Genomic DNA, 16,048 nt, shown 5'->3' with positions numbered 1-16,048 from the left:
TGTTTTATCATTTTCTATATCATTATTTATAAAGACATATTAAACATGGCAGGGGTAGGAATGATAATTTGGAGTCAAGAGAATCCAAATTCAAATCCTGTTCATATTCTTACCAAGTATGTGAATGTTGGCAAGTTGATCAACCTCTTTGATTTTTGTATAAAATAAGTTTAAGTTCATTATATTATTTAATATCACTTAGATTTTAACAGTCACTTAAAAATATCCTTTTATACTTAAGTTAAAAGGATGAAATATTCATAGCAAATCAACTTCTCACAACACAAAACTGTATTTCATCTTAGCTCATTGGTAGGGTATAGAAAATATGATATCCACAAATGCAGGAATGACATTGGTGTATTTGTTGGTCTAGTCAAACAGATCTAAAGGTAAAAGATACCCCAGAAATCAATTACAAATGAGGAAAATGAGGTGCACAAATGATAAATTACTTTATAATTTCAACATAGATAATAAGATTGATGTTCGAATTAAATCTATTTTCTGAATCTACAGCCCATATTTCTTCTGTTGTAACATGTTTCCACATTGAACAATCCAAGATAGTTATATAGGTGGTATATTGGATTCAGCAGCTTTTGCTTAGCTTTTCAATCAATTATGTCAGTTCTCTTGGTATTTATTTTTTATAAAAAGAATCTAGAATCCTTCAAATACTATCGTATTATTACTACCTCTTACATGGGATGCTTATGCATGGGATATATTTCAATTCATGATCATGTTTAAACATGAAACATTATATTTATCCAACTTCTCTATGTTATTTTTCTGGGAACAAATTTCAGGTGGATGTTGCAGTGGAAATGAACTGATCAATACTGCATTATTAAGTGTGAATAGAAAATAGAGCTTGGCAAATTAAAAGATACTAAAATGAACCAGCTACTTGTCAGTACTGAATGAATCTCTAAATCTGATATTTTTAGCATCAGTTAATTGGGCAGGTATTATAGGTTACACATACTGATGAGGTTATATGATGAGAGAATTTAATCTATTTAATTATTTTATTAAGCAGTTACTATATGGAGGACACAGTTCAAGAGAGAAAGAAGATTATAGAAATGACTTTTGTACTTCGGATGCTTAGAACACAGTTGGAAGCACAAAATGGGCATATAGATAAGAACACATAGGTTAAGCAGATGTCATTTGCTAATTAATCAATGCCGGGCATAGGTCCTATCATATGGTCATTCAAGAATGGGGAATTCAAAAAATTCAAGAAAGGGGAATATGAAGGCTGATAATGGAGGAAAATCTCTGAAGAGAAGATTAGAAGAAATAGCCTGGCCTTTAAAAGTGATAGGATGTTAGCTGAAAATATTGGGGAAAGCTTTCTAATGAGGAAAATACTATGAACAAAGGTTGGCAAACTGGAAGATTTAAAGCAATAGAGAAGTAATTGTTGCATGCTTTATGTCTTTTTTTTTTCTATCTATATCTGACACAAAGGTTAAAATTCCTGCTGCAAGGAAATTGTAATTTTATAAAAACAGAAATCATAAATGTTTTTCTTCTTGATATTAAGATTAAGTATGATTTTATAGTTATCAGATATCTTTATCTCACTGCACATTTTCATTAAAATCTCTAAGAAAAATAGTCATAGTGTTGATAAGGGTTCTTAGTAGATAAGTAGCATTTTGTAATCACTAAGTGATTTTGACTTTTGTCCCCCAAATTTAAAAACTTTTGAAATATAACATATTCATATATATGTAAGATATTCATAAAAGTGCATTAAAACTTATGTTAACTCTGTTAATGTTTAATATGGGAGGAATATTTTTAGTCCTGAGATCGAACCATCTCTTCTTTGTTGAACACATACAAGTAAAGTGATTGATTGGTTCTCAATTCATTTTTTTTTTCTATAGGCAGAAGACCCAATGGCAAAGGACAATCTCACAGTTGTGGAGGAATTCATTCTCCTGGGATTTTCTGATCTTCCCAACCTCCAAGGGTTTCTCTTTGGCATTTTCTCTGTCATCTACCTATGTATATTGATAGGAAATGGACTCCTCATTGTCATAACCAAGATTGAGCCAAGTCTCCAAACACCAATGTATTTTTTCTTGGGGAATTTTTCCTTCTTGGAAATCTGTTACACATCAGTCACTATACCCAGAATGCTGGTAGATCTTTGGACTCATAAGAACACTATTTCTTTCCTACACTGTGCTGTACAAACCTGTTTCCTCTATATTCTGGGAGTGGCAGAGTGCTTGCTCCTGGCAGTAATGGCATATGATCGTTATGTGGCCATCTGTAAGCCTCTCTACTATCCTCTCATCATGAACCGTAGGGTATGTATGCAATTGGTTGTGATGTCCTGGATTATTGGAGTTCCAGTACTGATAGAGGAGACATACCTGATTTTCTGTCTCAATTTTTGTGGTCCTAAAATCCTCAATCATGTTTTCTGTGAGGCTCCACCATTACTGGAGTTGGCTTGTGGGGACACATATAAGACAGAGGTCTCTGTTCAAGTTGTTGCATTGCTGTTTGTCATAACTCCCTTTCTGTTGATACTCACATCCTATGTCAAAATAATAATTGCTATCCTGAGATTGCCTTCTACCTCAGGGAGAGCCAAGGCCTTTTCCACCTGCTCATCACACCTCATGATAGTGTGTTTATTTTATGGGTCTGGTAGCATTGTGTATTTGAGGCCAAAATCCCATCACTCTACAGGATCAGTCAAAGTGCTTGCTCTTTTCTATACTACTGTGACCCCAGTATTTAACCCCTTGATATATAGCCTCAGAAATAAGGATGTCATTGCTGCTTTGAGAAAACTTTTTCCTAAGTGAATCATATCTTAGATTCATCAGGAAAATACATGAACTTTTTTTTTAATTCTATTTCTCAGTCCCTACAAAACACAGATATGCTTGTTTTTTACATTTCAATAAAAATGTACATAAATGAGAGACAATTAAGAGACTCAAATCAAAATTACAGGACATCTGCCTAAAGTTTTATTTTAATTTGCTAGATTATGAAAGACCTGAAAAAAATACCATGACTTAAATTATTTCAAGTATCCGCAGACACCTTGAGTGCAATTATACTGATTTCTATCACTATTCTAAAATCAAGTGAATTAATACCTTTTTAAAAGGTCAATTTCATTGTATTTGAGAAAGGAAAGAGGCAGAGGTGGGGGGCAAAGAATGACAGAGACAAACAGAGAGATGAAAGACAGACGGGGGGGGGAAGGAAGAGAGAAGTAAAGAGAGAAAGAGGGAAGAAGAGAGAAGGAGGAAGCGAGGGAGAGAGAGATATTATAATTTTCATGAATTTGAAAGTCTTTCATATGACCGAGAGAGGGTAATAGAATAAATACAAATCCTCTATAGATCTCTGTCTCTCATATGAAAGACCTACAAATTCATGGAAATTATGACCATTCTTCCTTTTGATCTCCTCTATTTTAACTACCATAAGCTTCTAAAATATCTAATTCTGAATTCTAAGGCAGATTTGAAGTCAAAGATTTCAATAGTCTCTTGCTACAACATTTCCCTATTAACATTGAATTTTCAGAAAACAAAATTAGTAAGATGCTTCTCTAACTATTTTAATTTAACTAACCTATCTGATAACATATTTAATAAATTCACTAAAATTGTACATTTTTTTAAATCAAAGTACAAGAAATGTACCCCTAACATTTTGTTCTGGATATTCTAGTCTGGATGTCTCTTCTAGTTTTCTTTTTGTATCTGCTGATTTCATTCATTACTTTTTAGACCATTTTGAATAAGAAGGTGAAGTGATCTGACTCCTCAAGCTTGTGAATTCCTCTTTCAAGGTTTGTGTAAATGAATAATGTAATCAGAATAAATTCATTTTCTGCTCTCATTTCTGCCCCAGAAGATTGTTTCAGATTAAAGAGAAGATAGTAGTATAAGTCCATTTTATTTATAATTTCTATCTATCTATCTATCTATCTATCTATCTACTTACCTACCTACAAACATATGCGTATGTATGGAGAAAAAGAGAAATATATAAATTAACTACACTAAAATAAGGAACCTGGAAGATTTTCAAAATTTTATATCCCATTACCCTAATGTCAAGAGGGCACATTGACTCTGAGATAGTGGTATTTTTTTTTTGAGAAATCCATGCATAATATAGTAATAATATGAGATCTAATTTCATCTATATATGTATATGTATATAATGCATGTATATGTACATACACATCCAGTTATATGTTATGTATATAATGCAAACATATATACCTTCCCAATACACATGTTGGGGTAGAGGCAGCCACTGTGGTCTAGGGTATGCAGGCCTGGAATCAGAGTTCAGATCCTGCCACAGCCACTTATTATCTCTGTGATCCTCAGCAAATCATTTAACTCAATCTGCTCAGTTTCCTCATCTATAATGACATAGAGAAGGAAATAGCAAGCACCCAAGTATATTTACCAAGAAAACTCAAATGGGGTTGTGTTTAGATTGAACTAAACTGAATAAATTTTATGTGAACTCAGGTCCTTGTGAGTTCAGGGCTGTTGCTCTATCCACTGCAACACCTAGCTGCCTGGAGAATTATTACTAAATGAAAAGTTATGTTATGACATTACTTTATAAATCCTTAAAAATACTTTGAAAATATTAGTTGTTACTATGATCTGCTCTGAACTCATAGATATGAACCATACTTTATTTTTTTCTTTTCCTCAATTAATAATCCCAATTACCTCCATTCTATAGGTAATATTTATTTTTAGGCAATTTATTCATTTGCTTAATTCTTCTGTTTAAATCATAACTTTGAAAGACAAAGAGGTATCTGAAATTCATGGCAAGTAAGAAGCTGATCAGAGGCTTTCACAAATCTTGGAAAGTGGGAAGGATAATGTTTCTCTTGTTCTTTAAAGACTAAAAATTAGAATTATCAGGTTACTATATCAATCTACTACTTCAGAGAATCAGTTCTAATTTCAACTCAACTTAACCAATATACAGTATGCATATAAAAATTCACTCATATGCACCCACCAAGACATTTGTGTATATAAAATATGTACTTGGAAAAGTCATACTGGATTTATAAAAAATAAATGTGCTTACATAAGTTTTCTAATAAAAAATTAAAAGATGCTTGAATGTTTCAAAAGTTCCTATGTTTTAAATTTTGACTGCAGAGACATATTTGGAAAAGCAGGAAAAAAACTTAACTTTAGAGATATTGATGATTTATTAGAGCTAAAAGACCCAGATAGATTATGTTTCAAATTACAAAAAGGACTTGTCTTATTCTAATAAGTGATCACAAATTATTTCTGAAGGATCTTTGAGGCATTAGGAATAATGTAATTAATCAAAAAATGAAATGATATTTCTATTTTGAAAGTAGAAATGTGTAGAGAGTCAGTATTAAATAAGTCTATGTACAGGAAGAGTCCATTCCAGATATTACTTGAGACTTGCTCTCTGTAAAAGCATGCAGTTCAAAGCATTGGCTCACCATCATCCCTGACAATTATGAGACATATGCTTCAGATAAATTTAAGTTATCTTGGAGCACAATGCATGTAATTTGAAAAGAAATCATAAATTATGAAACATGACACAGATAAATAGATTGTTATTACTAATTGCTTCAATTTATGATTTGTCAGATAAGTAGATTATTATTGTTGCTCAAATTTATGACAGATAAGTGGGTTATTACTGCTGGCTACTATTTAATGTTAATATTAAGCTGAAATGTTAGAAATGATATATACCTGTAACCTTTGAATGTACACTAAATAGCATGAGAAAGTTTAGTATTATTGCAATATTAGTTTAGAGAGTATATAAACACTGGCTTTCAGATCAATAAATGGACTTTTGACAAAATCCTCCTGGCTCATGGAAAATCATAATCCCGCTCTTCTTATTCAGTGGACTGGACTCCAACAAAAAAGAACATGGAAGTTGTATAATAGATGTTAATAAACTTAACTTTGATTTCTGGGAAAAATGTGTGAAATATTATAACTTTAGGAGCAGTTATTGAACATATAAAAAGTGTTATCTTCAAACCAAAGGTCTGGTTTCAATAGAAAGAGGTTCTAATAAACTAATCTATTGTTTAAATGTGATCTACTAAACTAGTAGATGCAGGGCATGCTTTAGATGATATTTACTTATATTTAACAAAGTATTTTAAAAGCTATAAATATGTCAATTACTTCTTGATGCTCATTCTAGAGAGATCAAGTATAGGAAAAACTCCATTATATATAATTGCAGTTATTCACAAAACTGCCAATTATTCAAACTCTACTGCAGAAAGTACTATTCTATTAGGATAATCACATTATTTGAATGACAAATGTACATTTGTGATAAAGAGTATTTCTTGGAGAACTCTAGATTGTAGGCACTCACAATATGGCCAGAAAAATGAAACAAAGACACTCTCAAGATCTTTCTTAAGAACTTTAGAATTGATAGTATGAGATGGAAGATACAGGACTATAAAGCAATGCCAGGTATGACATCCCCTCATCACAGAAGGTGTTGTGATTCTAACATAGTGATGTGATTTGGGTACTCTTTATGAATTAAAGAAAACAATCATATGATTACACATATATATAGTATCATTTTTCCCTCATTTAATTTATTTATTTGCTTGTTTTCAATACACATAGTGATGTGAATCATGTTGGGAGAGAGAAATCAGAAGAGAAGGGAAAAAAAAAAACATGAGAGGAAAAAAAATTTAAAAAGAAATGAACATAGCATGTATTGATTGACATTCAATCTCCATGTGTCTTTTTCTACATGGAGATGGAATTTTCTGTCCTAAATCTGTTGGGATTGCCTTGCATCACTAAACCACTGAGAAGAACTAAGTATTTCATAGCTGATCATTGCACATTCTTACTGTAATTATGTACCATTTATTCCTGCTTCTCCTTTGTTTCACTCAGCATAAGTTCATGTAAATCTTTCAAGGACTTTCTAACATCATCTTGTTCATCATGTTTTATAGAATAATAATATTCCATCACTTTCCTGTAACACAATTTATTCAGCCATTCCCTGATTGATGGGCATCCACTCATTTTCCAATTATTTGTTACAACAAAGAAGCTATTACAAACATTTTTGTACATGGGAGTCTTTTCCTTCCTTTATGATTTTCTTGAGAGATAGAACCAGTATTGGCATTGTTGGGTCAAAGGTCATGTACAGTTTGAAAGTAGTTCTAGATTGCTTTCCAGAATGGTTGGATCATATCACAGCACCACCAACAATGCATTAGCATCCCAGTTTTCACACATTCCCACCGACATTTATTTTTATCTTTTTCTGTCATCTTGGCCAATCTGAAAGATTTGAAGTAGTACTTCAGAGTTGTTTTAATGGACATTTCTCAATAAAGAGTGATTTAGAGTATTTTTTCATATTTGTCTGTAGATGACTTTAATTTTGTCATATGAAAATTGTTCATATTCTTTGACCATTTATGAAGTGAGGAATGACTTATAGTCTTATAAATTTGATACAGTTCTTTATGTATTTTAGAAATGAGACCTTTATTAGAAACACTGGCTGTAAATTCCCCCTTCCTCAGCTTTGTACTTCCCTTTAATTTTGTTTCTCTTGGTTTTCTTTGTGTAAAACCTTTTTAATTTAATGTTGTCAAAATTGTCCACTTTGTTTTTCATAATGTTCTCTCATACTTCTTTGGTCATAAACTCTTCCTTTCTCCAAAGATCTGATAGGTAAATTATGTTGTACTATCATAATTTGTTTATGGGATCCTCCTTTATACCTAAATTATTTCCTCATTTTGCCTTATTTTGGTATAGTATGTGAGATGTAGGTCTTTGATGATTTTCTCATATATTATTTTCCAGTTTTCCCAGAAGTTTTTTGTCAAATAAAGAGTTCTTGTCCCAGAAACTTGAGTTTTGCATTTTATCAAATACTAGATTACTATGTATGTCTCATGTGTAGCTAATCTATTCTAATGACCAAGCACTCTCAGTCATTTGATGAAATGACTTCAATAATTAAACATTACTTTATGAAAATAAATGTAAGTCTTAAACAATTAAATAAGCTGAATAGATAAAATGTTATGTATGTAATAGTAAATTTAGAAAAAGTAAAATTAGAAAAGGGTGAACATGACAGAATATATTCATGATGGTAAATTGTCAAGAAAAAAAATACTTGAATTAGTTGCCAATGGAATACAATATAGATGACCTGGATAGAAAGAGATAAAACTGATATGTTTAGGGAGTTCAGGTCCTGGTAGAGAACCATCATATATTAGTGTTGAAGAATTTCAATTTTCCATTTGCAATGTTGACATTCCCTCCCATTTCTCTTTTTCCTTCCCTCCCTCTCCCTTTCTCTTTTCATCTCCCTCTTCCTTTCCCTGTCTTTTCTTCCTTCCCTCCCTTCCTCTACCTCTCTTGAAATTCTTTCTTCCATCTCTCTTCCTCCTATCTCTCTCTATTTGTATTTCTCTTTATTTTCTGTATATTTCTCTGTACTTCTGTTTTTGTCTCTTTCAGTTTTCTTGTCTTATTCTGTTTGTCTCTCTTGTGTTTTTCTTCTCCTGTTTATCTTTCTTTGCTTTTTGTGCATTTATTTTTTTTTTGTTCTTTGCTTTTGCCTATTCTTTTACCCTTTCCTATACTGACAGGAAAGATAAAAATGTAATAAAGTCAAATGCAGTACAACTAAAACATCAAATAATGCTGGAAATTGATTTTAGATCCAGAAACAATTCATAGAAGAGCTCAAAATATTTTAAAAATAAAAGAAGTATACTAAAATTGGGAAATAACATGAAAATGATACAAGATAATCAAGAAAAAATTCAGTGATAATGGAGTCACAAAAACTTAAGTGAGATTTTCTTTTCACAAATTATTCTCAAAAAAACATTAAAAAAACTTACATAAACAAATGCAAAGTGAAATGAGTAGAATAAAGATTTCATCATATACAAATACAGAAATACTATATGTCAATCAAATATGAATGACTTAGGTATTCTCTGCAAAACAATGATTTAATATGATTCTAAAGGACTTATGATAAGTGCTATTCATATTCCCAAAACTGACAAAAAATCCTGAGGGAGTCAGAATGTAGTCCAAAATATACTTTTTTCCCTTTGTTTTGCGCTTTTTTCTTTTACTAGTTTTTTTTTTTCTTTCACCACATGATTAATGAGGAAATGTTTTCCTTGAGTACACAAGAATAATCTATGCCAGAATGTTTCTCTTCTCAATTGTGCCGGAGAGGGAAGGAATTTGGAATTAAGAATTTGAAAAAAAATCATTTTACATTTAATGTGATAATAAATGTGAAAAATGAAAAACATATGCATATACATGTACCATTGCAGAGTGGTGGTGTTAATTTGTATACCCTATTTCTTGGCAAAGAAACTACAGTAGTTTGTCATTTCCTTCTCCAGCTCATCTTTATAAATAAGGAAGTGGAGGCAAATAGGCTAAAAAGACTTGCGCAGAATCTTCCATCTAGGATCTGAGACCACCTATGAATTCAGATATTCCTGAGTGGCCATTTTATATTGTCTCTACTATGTGACTTAGCTGTACAACTACAGGGTATGTAAAGATATTGCCTACAATCAAATTCATCACACATGTAAGAAGTCTTGTCAAGGTCTGTGGCAATGATTTATCACTTCATTTCAGTAATCTAAGTCACTCTGCAAAACAAATTACATTTGGCCAAGGAGCCAAAAACTTTAGAGCTGAAAGAATAAACTAATGAATTAAAGGATGGATTGATGCATAGATTAATGAGAGGATAAATTGATACATGTATGAATGAATAAATGAAAAAAATTAAGCTCATTATTTGCCAAACACTTTGCTAAGTGTTCAGGATACTAATAGAAATGGGAAACCAGACAAGATTTTTTGGAACTTATTATCTAACTGATGAAAAACATACATATAAGACAATTCAGCTTCAGAAGAAATGAAAAATCCAAAAGTAAATTAAAAGATCCAGGATATCTTAAGGTACCTTAGTTGGCTAGATGACAAAGCTTAGAGAATTCAATAATAGGTTAAATAGCAAGGTCAGGGGGTTTTAGGACATAATGTTAGTCCAGTGACGTCCTGGAGGCACTCCATCTTCATTGTTCATATCTAGTCAGTTAATATAAGGAGTCTCATCATCCTCTACCTTCTTGGTGGAGGATTTTGAACATTTACTCTGACCTTCTTTTATGAAGTAAATTGGGGACCAAAGAAGAGAAATAACTAGCATTCATGCCCATATCTTCTGATGCATAATCATGTGGTCCTAGCACTTCTTTTATGCTTCTATCCATTGTGATTTCTCCAGTGTATCTTCCCAAGATTTAGAATAACTGTGTCTAATGTTTCATTAAGCAGTGGGATGCTACAGAAGAAACAAATTGTTCCATGATATCAAGGATTACATTTTTCTAAATATTTGCTTTGAAAAATTGAAGAGAATGAATGATTAATTCTTTCAATTATGATAGTGAATGGTTACAAAACAGGCTACTACTTGATAATTACTTATCTTCCCATAATAGTGTAGAGCAAGAAATGGAAAATATCATTGCTTTCATTTTACAAATGAATAGTAAGATAAACAATAATGTATCCTTACAACAAAGAGATAGGTCTCATTCTATCTAAGGCCTCAATATAATCCCTTGACTCAAAACTCAAGATTGTTTTTCCTTATAAAATCCTGCCTCATTAAAAGATGATTTGATGATTGGACTTTAAGCCAGAAGACATCTTCTCTCATTAAAAAGAAAGAATAGAAAAGAAAATGACCTGGGAGAGGTATTATCCCCAGAGAGCTAAAAAGGGCAAGAATCATTTCTACTAAAGAAGAGCTCAATGATTTCATCCAAAATTTATATTTATAAAGGATCTTGGTCTATTTTACAGAATTTGTTGGTGAATTTCATATGTTGTAATATTTAAGAGAGAAGAATCATAGGCTCATAAAAAGGGCATTGAACTTGTAGGCACAAAAACCTCAGGTTGAAATCTTCTCTTTAGCAATTCACAAATGTGTAATTTTGAGCAAGGTCATTCATATTGAATTTCAGTTTCTTCAGTTTCCTCATCTGTGAAATCAGAATACCTGTGGTACCTACATTATACTGCTGGTACATTAATGTTCACAAAGTTTTGAAACCATTAAAGTAGCTTATGGATATACTTTATTATGTACCTGTATTATTTTCCTTATTATTGAAAAAGCAAGGAGTTGAATAATATTTCATTCTATCTGAGAAAGGTAAGTTTGAACTCTTTTGCTGCCTTACCTTCAGTTTCTTTGATCTGAAAAAGGATTATTATCTTTGATCTTTGTGATAATTTTGAATTTTATGAAAATAATAAGCAATAGAGGTTGAGCAAACAGATTATCCAAGGAACAAAGATTCAATTTTTAGAATATATGTTGAGCTTTATGCCTGGCAAGATGTATGTGAGAGATTATTCATTCTTCACCAGTAATCACTAAAGAAATTTATCTAGCTAAATCTACAATTCATATTTCTTCTGTTGTAACATATTTCCACAATGAATAATCTAAGGAAGCTAGAGAGGAAGTATATTGGGCACAGATATCAGTATTCTTGGCACCTATCATTCTAAGAGAACCTACAACCTTCCATATACGATTTCATTACTACCATGTAATGCTTATGAATGGGCATATCTTAATTGATGATCATTTTTAAACATACAAAACATTATATTTTTCCAACTTATCTGTCTTATTTTTCCAGCAAAAAGATGTCAGGTGAATGTTGCAATGGAAATCAGCTGAAAAAATATTACATTGTTAAATATGAAAGAATAGAATTTGACAAATTAAAATATACTAAAATGGATTAAAAACTGGTCATTATTGAATTAATCTCTAAATCTTGAATTTTAGGCATCAATTAACTGGGGAAGTATTTTAGATAAAACCTATAGCTGAAGTTATGTGATAGAGGAAATTAATTCTACCTAACAAATTTTATTGAGCAATTACTACGTGGAAGACACAGCTCAAAAGATACAGAAGGGTATAAGACATGACTTTTGCACTTTAGATGCTTAGAACACAGTAGGAGACATAAAATATATACATGTGGATAAGAACACTGCAGTTAAGCAGAGGCCATTTGCTAATTGACCAGTGCATGGCATAGATCCTGTAATATGATCATTCAAGAAAGCAAATGATTATAAAAGCTAATGATGGAGGGAAGACAGAAGAGTACAGGAAATAGCCTGACTTTTAAGAATAAATGGATGTTACAGGATAAAGAGATTGGGGAAAGCTTTGTAATGGGAAAATAATTCTATGAGTAAAGATAGGCAGACTGATATGTTCAACACCAGAAGGAATTCATTGTTTGGATGAGTTATTTTTTTTTTTTTTACTATTTTATATCTAATACAAAAACTAAAATTCCTCCTGTTAGGAGATTGTCATTTTCTAAACAACAACAAAAAAAAATTGTTATGATGTTGTGTTTTTCTTGTTGATATTGTAATTAAGAATAGTTTTACAATTTTGCCAGATGTCTTTATCTGATTGCATGCTTCCAACAAAATATCCAAGAAACACAGTTATAACATTGGTTAGTATTTTAGTAGATAAATAGTATTTCATAATCACTAAATAATTTTTACTTTGTCCCCCAAATTTTAAAAGTTTTGAAAAATATAATATATAAAATATATCATATAAAATATGCTAAACTTAATATGTTGAATAGGAGAGGAATATTTGTAGTCATAAGACCAAACCTTTTCTTCTCTGTTAAAAAGCATAAAAATAAAGTGATTTGCTGGTTCTCAATTCATTTTTTTCTTTAGGCAGCAGACCCAATGGCAAAGGAAAATCTCACAGTTGTGGAGGAATTCATTCTCCTGGGATTTTCTGATCTTCCCAACCTCCAAGGGTTTCTTTTCGGCATTTTCTCTGTCATCTACCTAAGTATATTGATAGGAAATGGTCTCCTCATTGTCATAACCACAATTGATTCAAGCCTCCAAACACCAATGTATTTTTTCCTGGGGAACTTTTCCTTCTTGGAAATCTGTTACACATCAGTCACTCTGCCCAGAATGCTGGCAGATCTCTGGACCCAGAAGAGAACTATTTCATTCCTACATTGTGCTGTACAAACGTGTTTCCTTTATATTCTGGGAGCAGGGGAGTGTTTGCTCCTGGCGGTGATGGCATATGATCGTTATGTGGCCATCTGTAAGCCTCTCTACTATCCTCTCATTATGAATCATAGAGTATGTATCCAAATGGTTGTGGTGTCCTGGGTTATTGGAGTCCCAGTCCTGGTAGAGGAGACATATCTGATTTTCTGTCTGAATTTTTGTGGCCCTAACAAACTTAATCACATATTCTGTGAAGCTCCAGCATTATTAGAGTTGGCCTGTGGAGACACATATAAGATTGTAGTCTTTGTCCAAGTTATTGCATTGCTATTTGTCATAACTCCCTTTCTGTTGATACTCACATCCTATGTCAAAATCATAACTACCATTGTGAGATTGCCCTCAATCTCAGGGAGATCCAAAGCCTTTTCAACATGTTCCTCACATCTCATGGTTGTAGGCTTATTCTATGGGTCTGGAAGTATTGTGTATTTGCAGCCAAAATCTAGGCAATCAGCAGGATCAGGCAAAGTGCTTGCTCTTTTCTACACCACTGTGACCCCAGTATTCAATCCTTTGATATACAGTCTGAGAAATAAAGATGTCATTGCTGCACTGAGAAAACTGCTTCCCAAATGAATCAGGTCTTGAGACCTTGAGTAAAATATATACATTTTGGTTTTGTTTTATTCTATTTCATAGTTCTTATGAAATAACACATTTGCTTGTTTTTACATTTCATTGAAGTGGTACATAAATGGAGGCAATCAAGAAACTCTATTTGAAAATACTGAAAATATCTGCCTAAAGTTTCTACTTCCTTTTTTTTTTTTTAGGTTGTGAAAGAGCTGAACCAGAAAATTGTTATGGCTTAAATAGTTTCAAATATCAAAAAATACTTTGAATGCAATCATACCATGATTTCTACTCATGTCCTAATATTATGTGAACTCACCTCTTTTAAAAAAAAATGTCAATTTAAATATGACTGAGAAGAGGGAGAGGGAAGAAAACAGAGAGAGAGAAAAGAGAGAGAGAGAGAGAAACAAAGAGACAAAGAGACGGAATGATCTAAACAGATATGTAGACAGAGACAAAGAATGACAATTAAATAAAGAAACAAAAATCAAAAAACCTATACAGAAAAATGGATATAGAGAAAAATATATATAATTAATTTGCTTTCAAGGGTAAATTAAAGTATCTTGAAGATTTTAAAATTTCATTCTCCTTCATGTTAGGAAAATGATATTTTGAATATTAGATGAATTTTGCATTTTAGAAAAATCTGTGTATATTCCTTTAAACTGGTATTTTTTTCTATGTCTTAAAAATTTCTGAAATAATAGATAGGTTTTCTACCTCCAAGTGCATTTAGGATCTCCTGGCAGTCTATCACATAGAGAAGACAAATTTAATGAAGAAACTTCTTTTTATATAAATATCAAGAAATAAGTTTGTGACAGTGTGGTTATGCTCAATAGCAGAGTTATCTCTTTATTTTTATGATGCAAATTAATGGAATATTAAATGCATAATATATTTGGATTACAATTTTTACTGAAAAATCATTCTTCCACAAGAATTGAGGACAAGATTTTTTACAAAAGTTTTATTAAAACACATTCCCTTTTTCATTGCAGTAAAGTTCACAGTTCATTTCATTCCCAAGCAGTTGATTCCTCTTTTGGATATTCAATTTGTAATGAAACATTTTCTTTACATCAATTTTAAAATTGTCTTTTTTGCAATTCTAAACTTTTCCTTATGCATTGTTCCCCCATGTGTCAAGTGGAAAATGTCTGATTCTACTCCCTCATATCAAAACTTTCAATTCACTTTTCCTTTTAGTCTTCTCTATATTAGCCAATTCAATTTATTGAATTGAATCTGATATTGTTTCTTGAAATTCCAAATTACTGTTTTCACCTTCTTTTGGATGCTTACTAGATTACTAAAGATTTTTCTCAAAAGTGGAATCCAGAATGCAACATCAGTTTCCAGCAGTGGTCTCACAGAGTATACTGAAAAATAAGTTCTGTAATTTTAGGTTCTCTGGCACATTTCATGCAGTCAAAAATTTTAGTAGTTTTTATTGCTATTATATTTCTTTACTGACACTGATTTTGCAAACAACAATCCACTCAGCTGTGTTTATCTCTGTTTCTTAAAGTAAGTTGATACCTAGTCACAGCTCAAACAATCTTATCAATATTATACTTAAAAGAGATATTTGAATGAAAATACAAGATTCAAATATAGCTCCAAATTGCTTTTATTACTGGCCTACATTCTAGTTTGAATGTCATTTTTTCCTCTTTCAACCTGCTGATATAATTTTCTATATTTTGGCCTTTTGATTATTCATTCATTTTGAACTAGAAGGTAAGGTGATTGGTGTCCTTCAACATATGAGATATTCTGTATACTTTTGTTTTAATTAGGGATATAATTAAAATAAAAGACATCTATGCTTTTCATTTTGTCCTTAAATAGTGTGAGATATTTTAGGAAAGATGAAAGATTATTTTATAAATTCATTTTGGTAAAATACTCTCTTTCAATATCTGTCTCTTACTCTCTGCCTCGCTATCCCTCTCTATCTCTTTTTTCCTCTGTATTGTATGAGAATATTTTTTGCAAATTTTATAACAAAATTTTATATTACATTTGGAATGGTGGAAACAATTCACATATTTAAAAACAATGTATTTTTTCCATTGTTTTCTTATGGAGACTGCTACTTTATTGTGATTTTGAAATTTACATTTTTGTAAGCTTTTTGCATATGAATTGAAATCTTAGTGCTTTTTTCTTATTTTTGAGGT

The 16,048-nt window shown here is 31.5% G+C and overlaps 2 protein-coding genes across 2 annotated transcripts; both read left to right on the top strand.

Moving 5' to 3' along the window:
* Positions 1–1,919: 1,919 nt before the first annotated feature.
* On the top strand, positions 1,920–2,843 carry LOC100922672 (olfactory receptor 10AG1-like). Its single transcript, XM_012552665.3, has one exon. It carries the CDS (start codon positions 1,920–1,922, stop codon positions 2,841–2,843), a length of 924 nt encoding a protein of 307 aa, XP_012408119.1.
* A 10,092-nt stretch (positions 2,844–12,935) lies between these two features.
* On the top strand, positions 12,936–13,859 carry LOC100922935 (olfactory receptor 10AG1-like). Its single transcript, XM_003773848.1, has one exon. The coding sequence runs from the start codon at positions 12,936–12,938 to the stop codon at positions 13,857–13,859; it is 924 nt and encodes a 307-aa protein (XP_003773896.1).
* Positions 13,860–16,048: the final 2,189 nt, after the last annotated feature.

This window comes from Sarcophilus harrisii, chromosome 6 (genome assembly GCF_902635505.1).
Source record: "Sarcophilus harrisii chromosome 6, mSarHar1.11, whole genome shotgun sequence".
In the NCBI taxonomy this organism is placed as follows: domain Eukaryota; kingdom Metazoa; phylum Chordata; class Mammalia; order Dasyuromorphia; family Dasyuridae; genus Sarcophilus; species Sarcophilus harrisii.
Note: the sequence above shows the minus strand (reverse complement) of the source record. Positions and strands in the feature narration are given on the sequence as shown.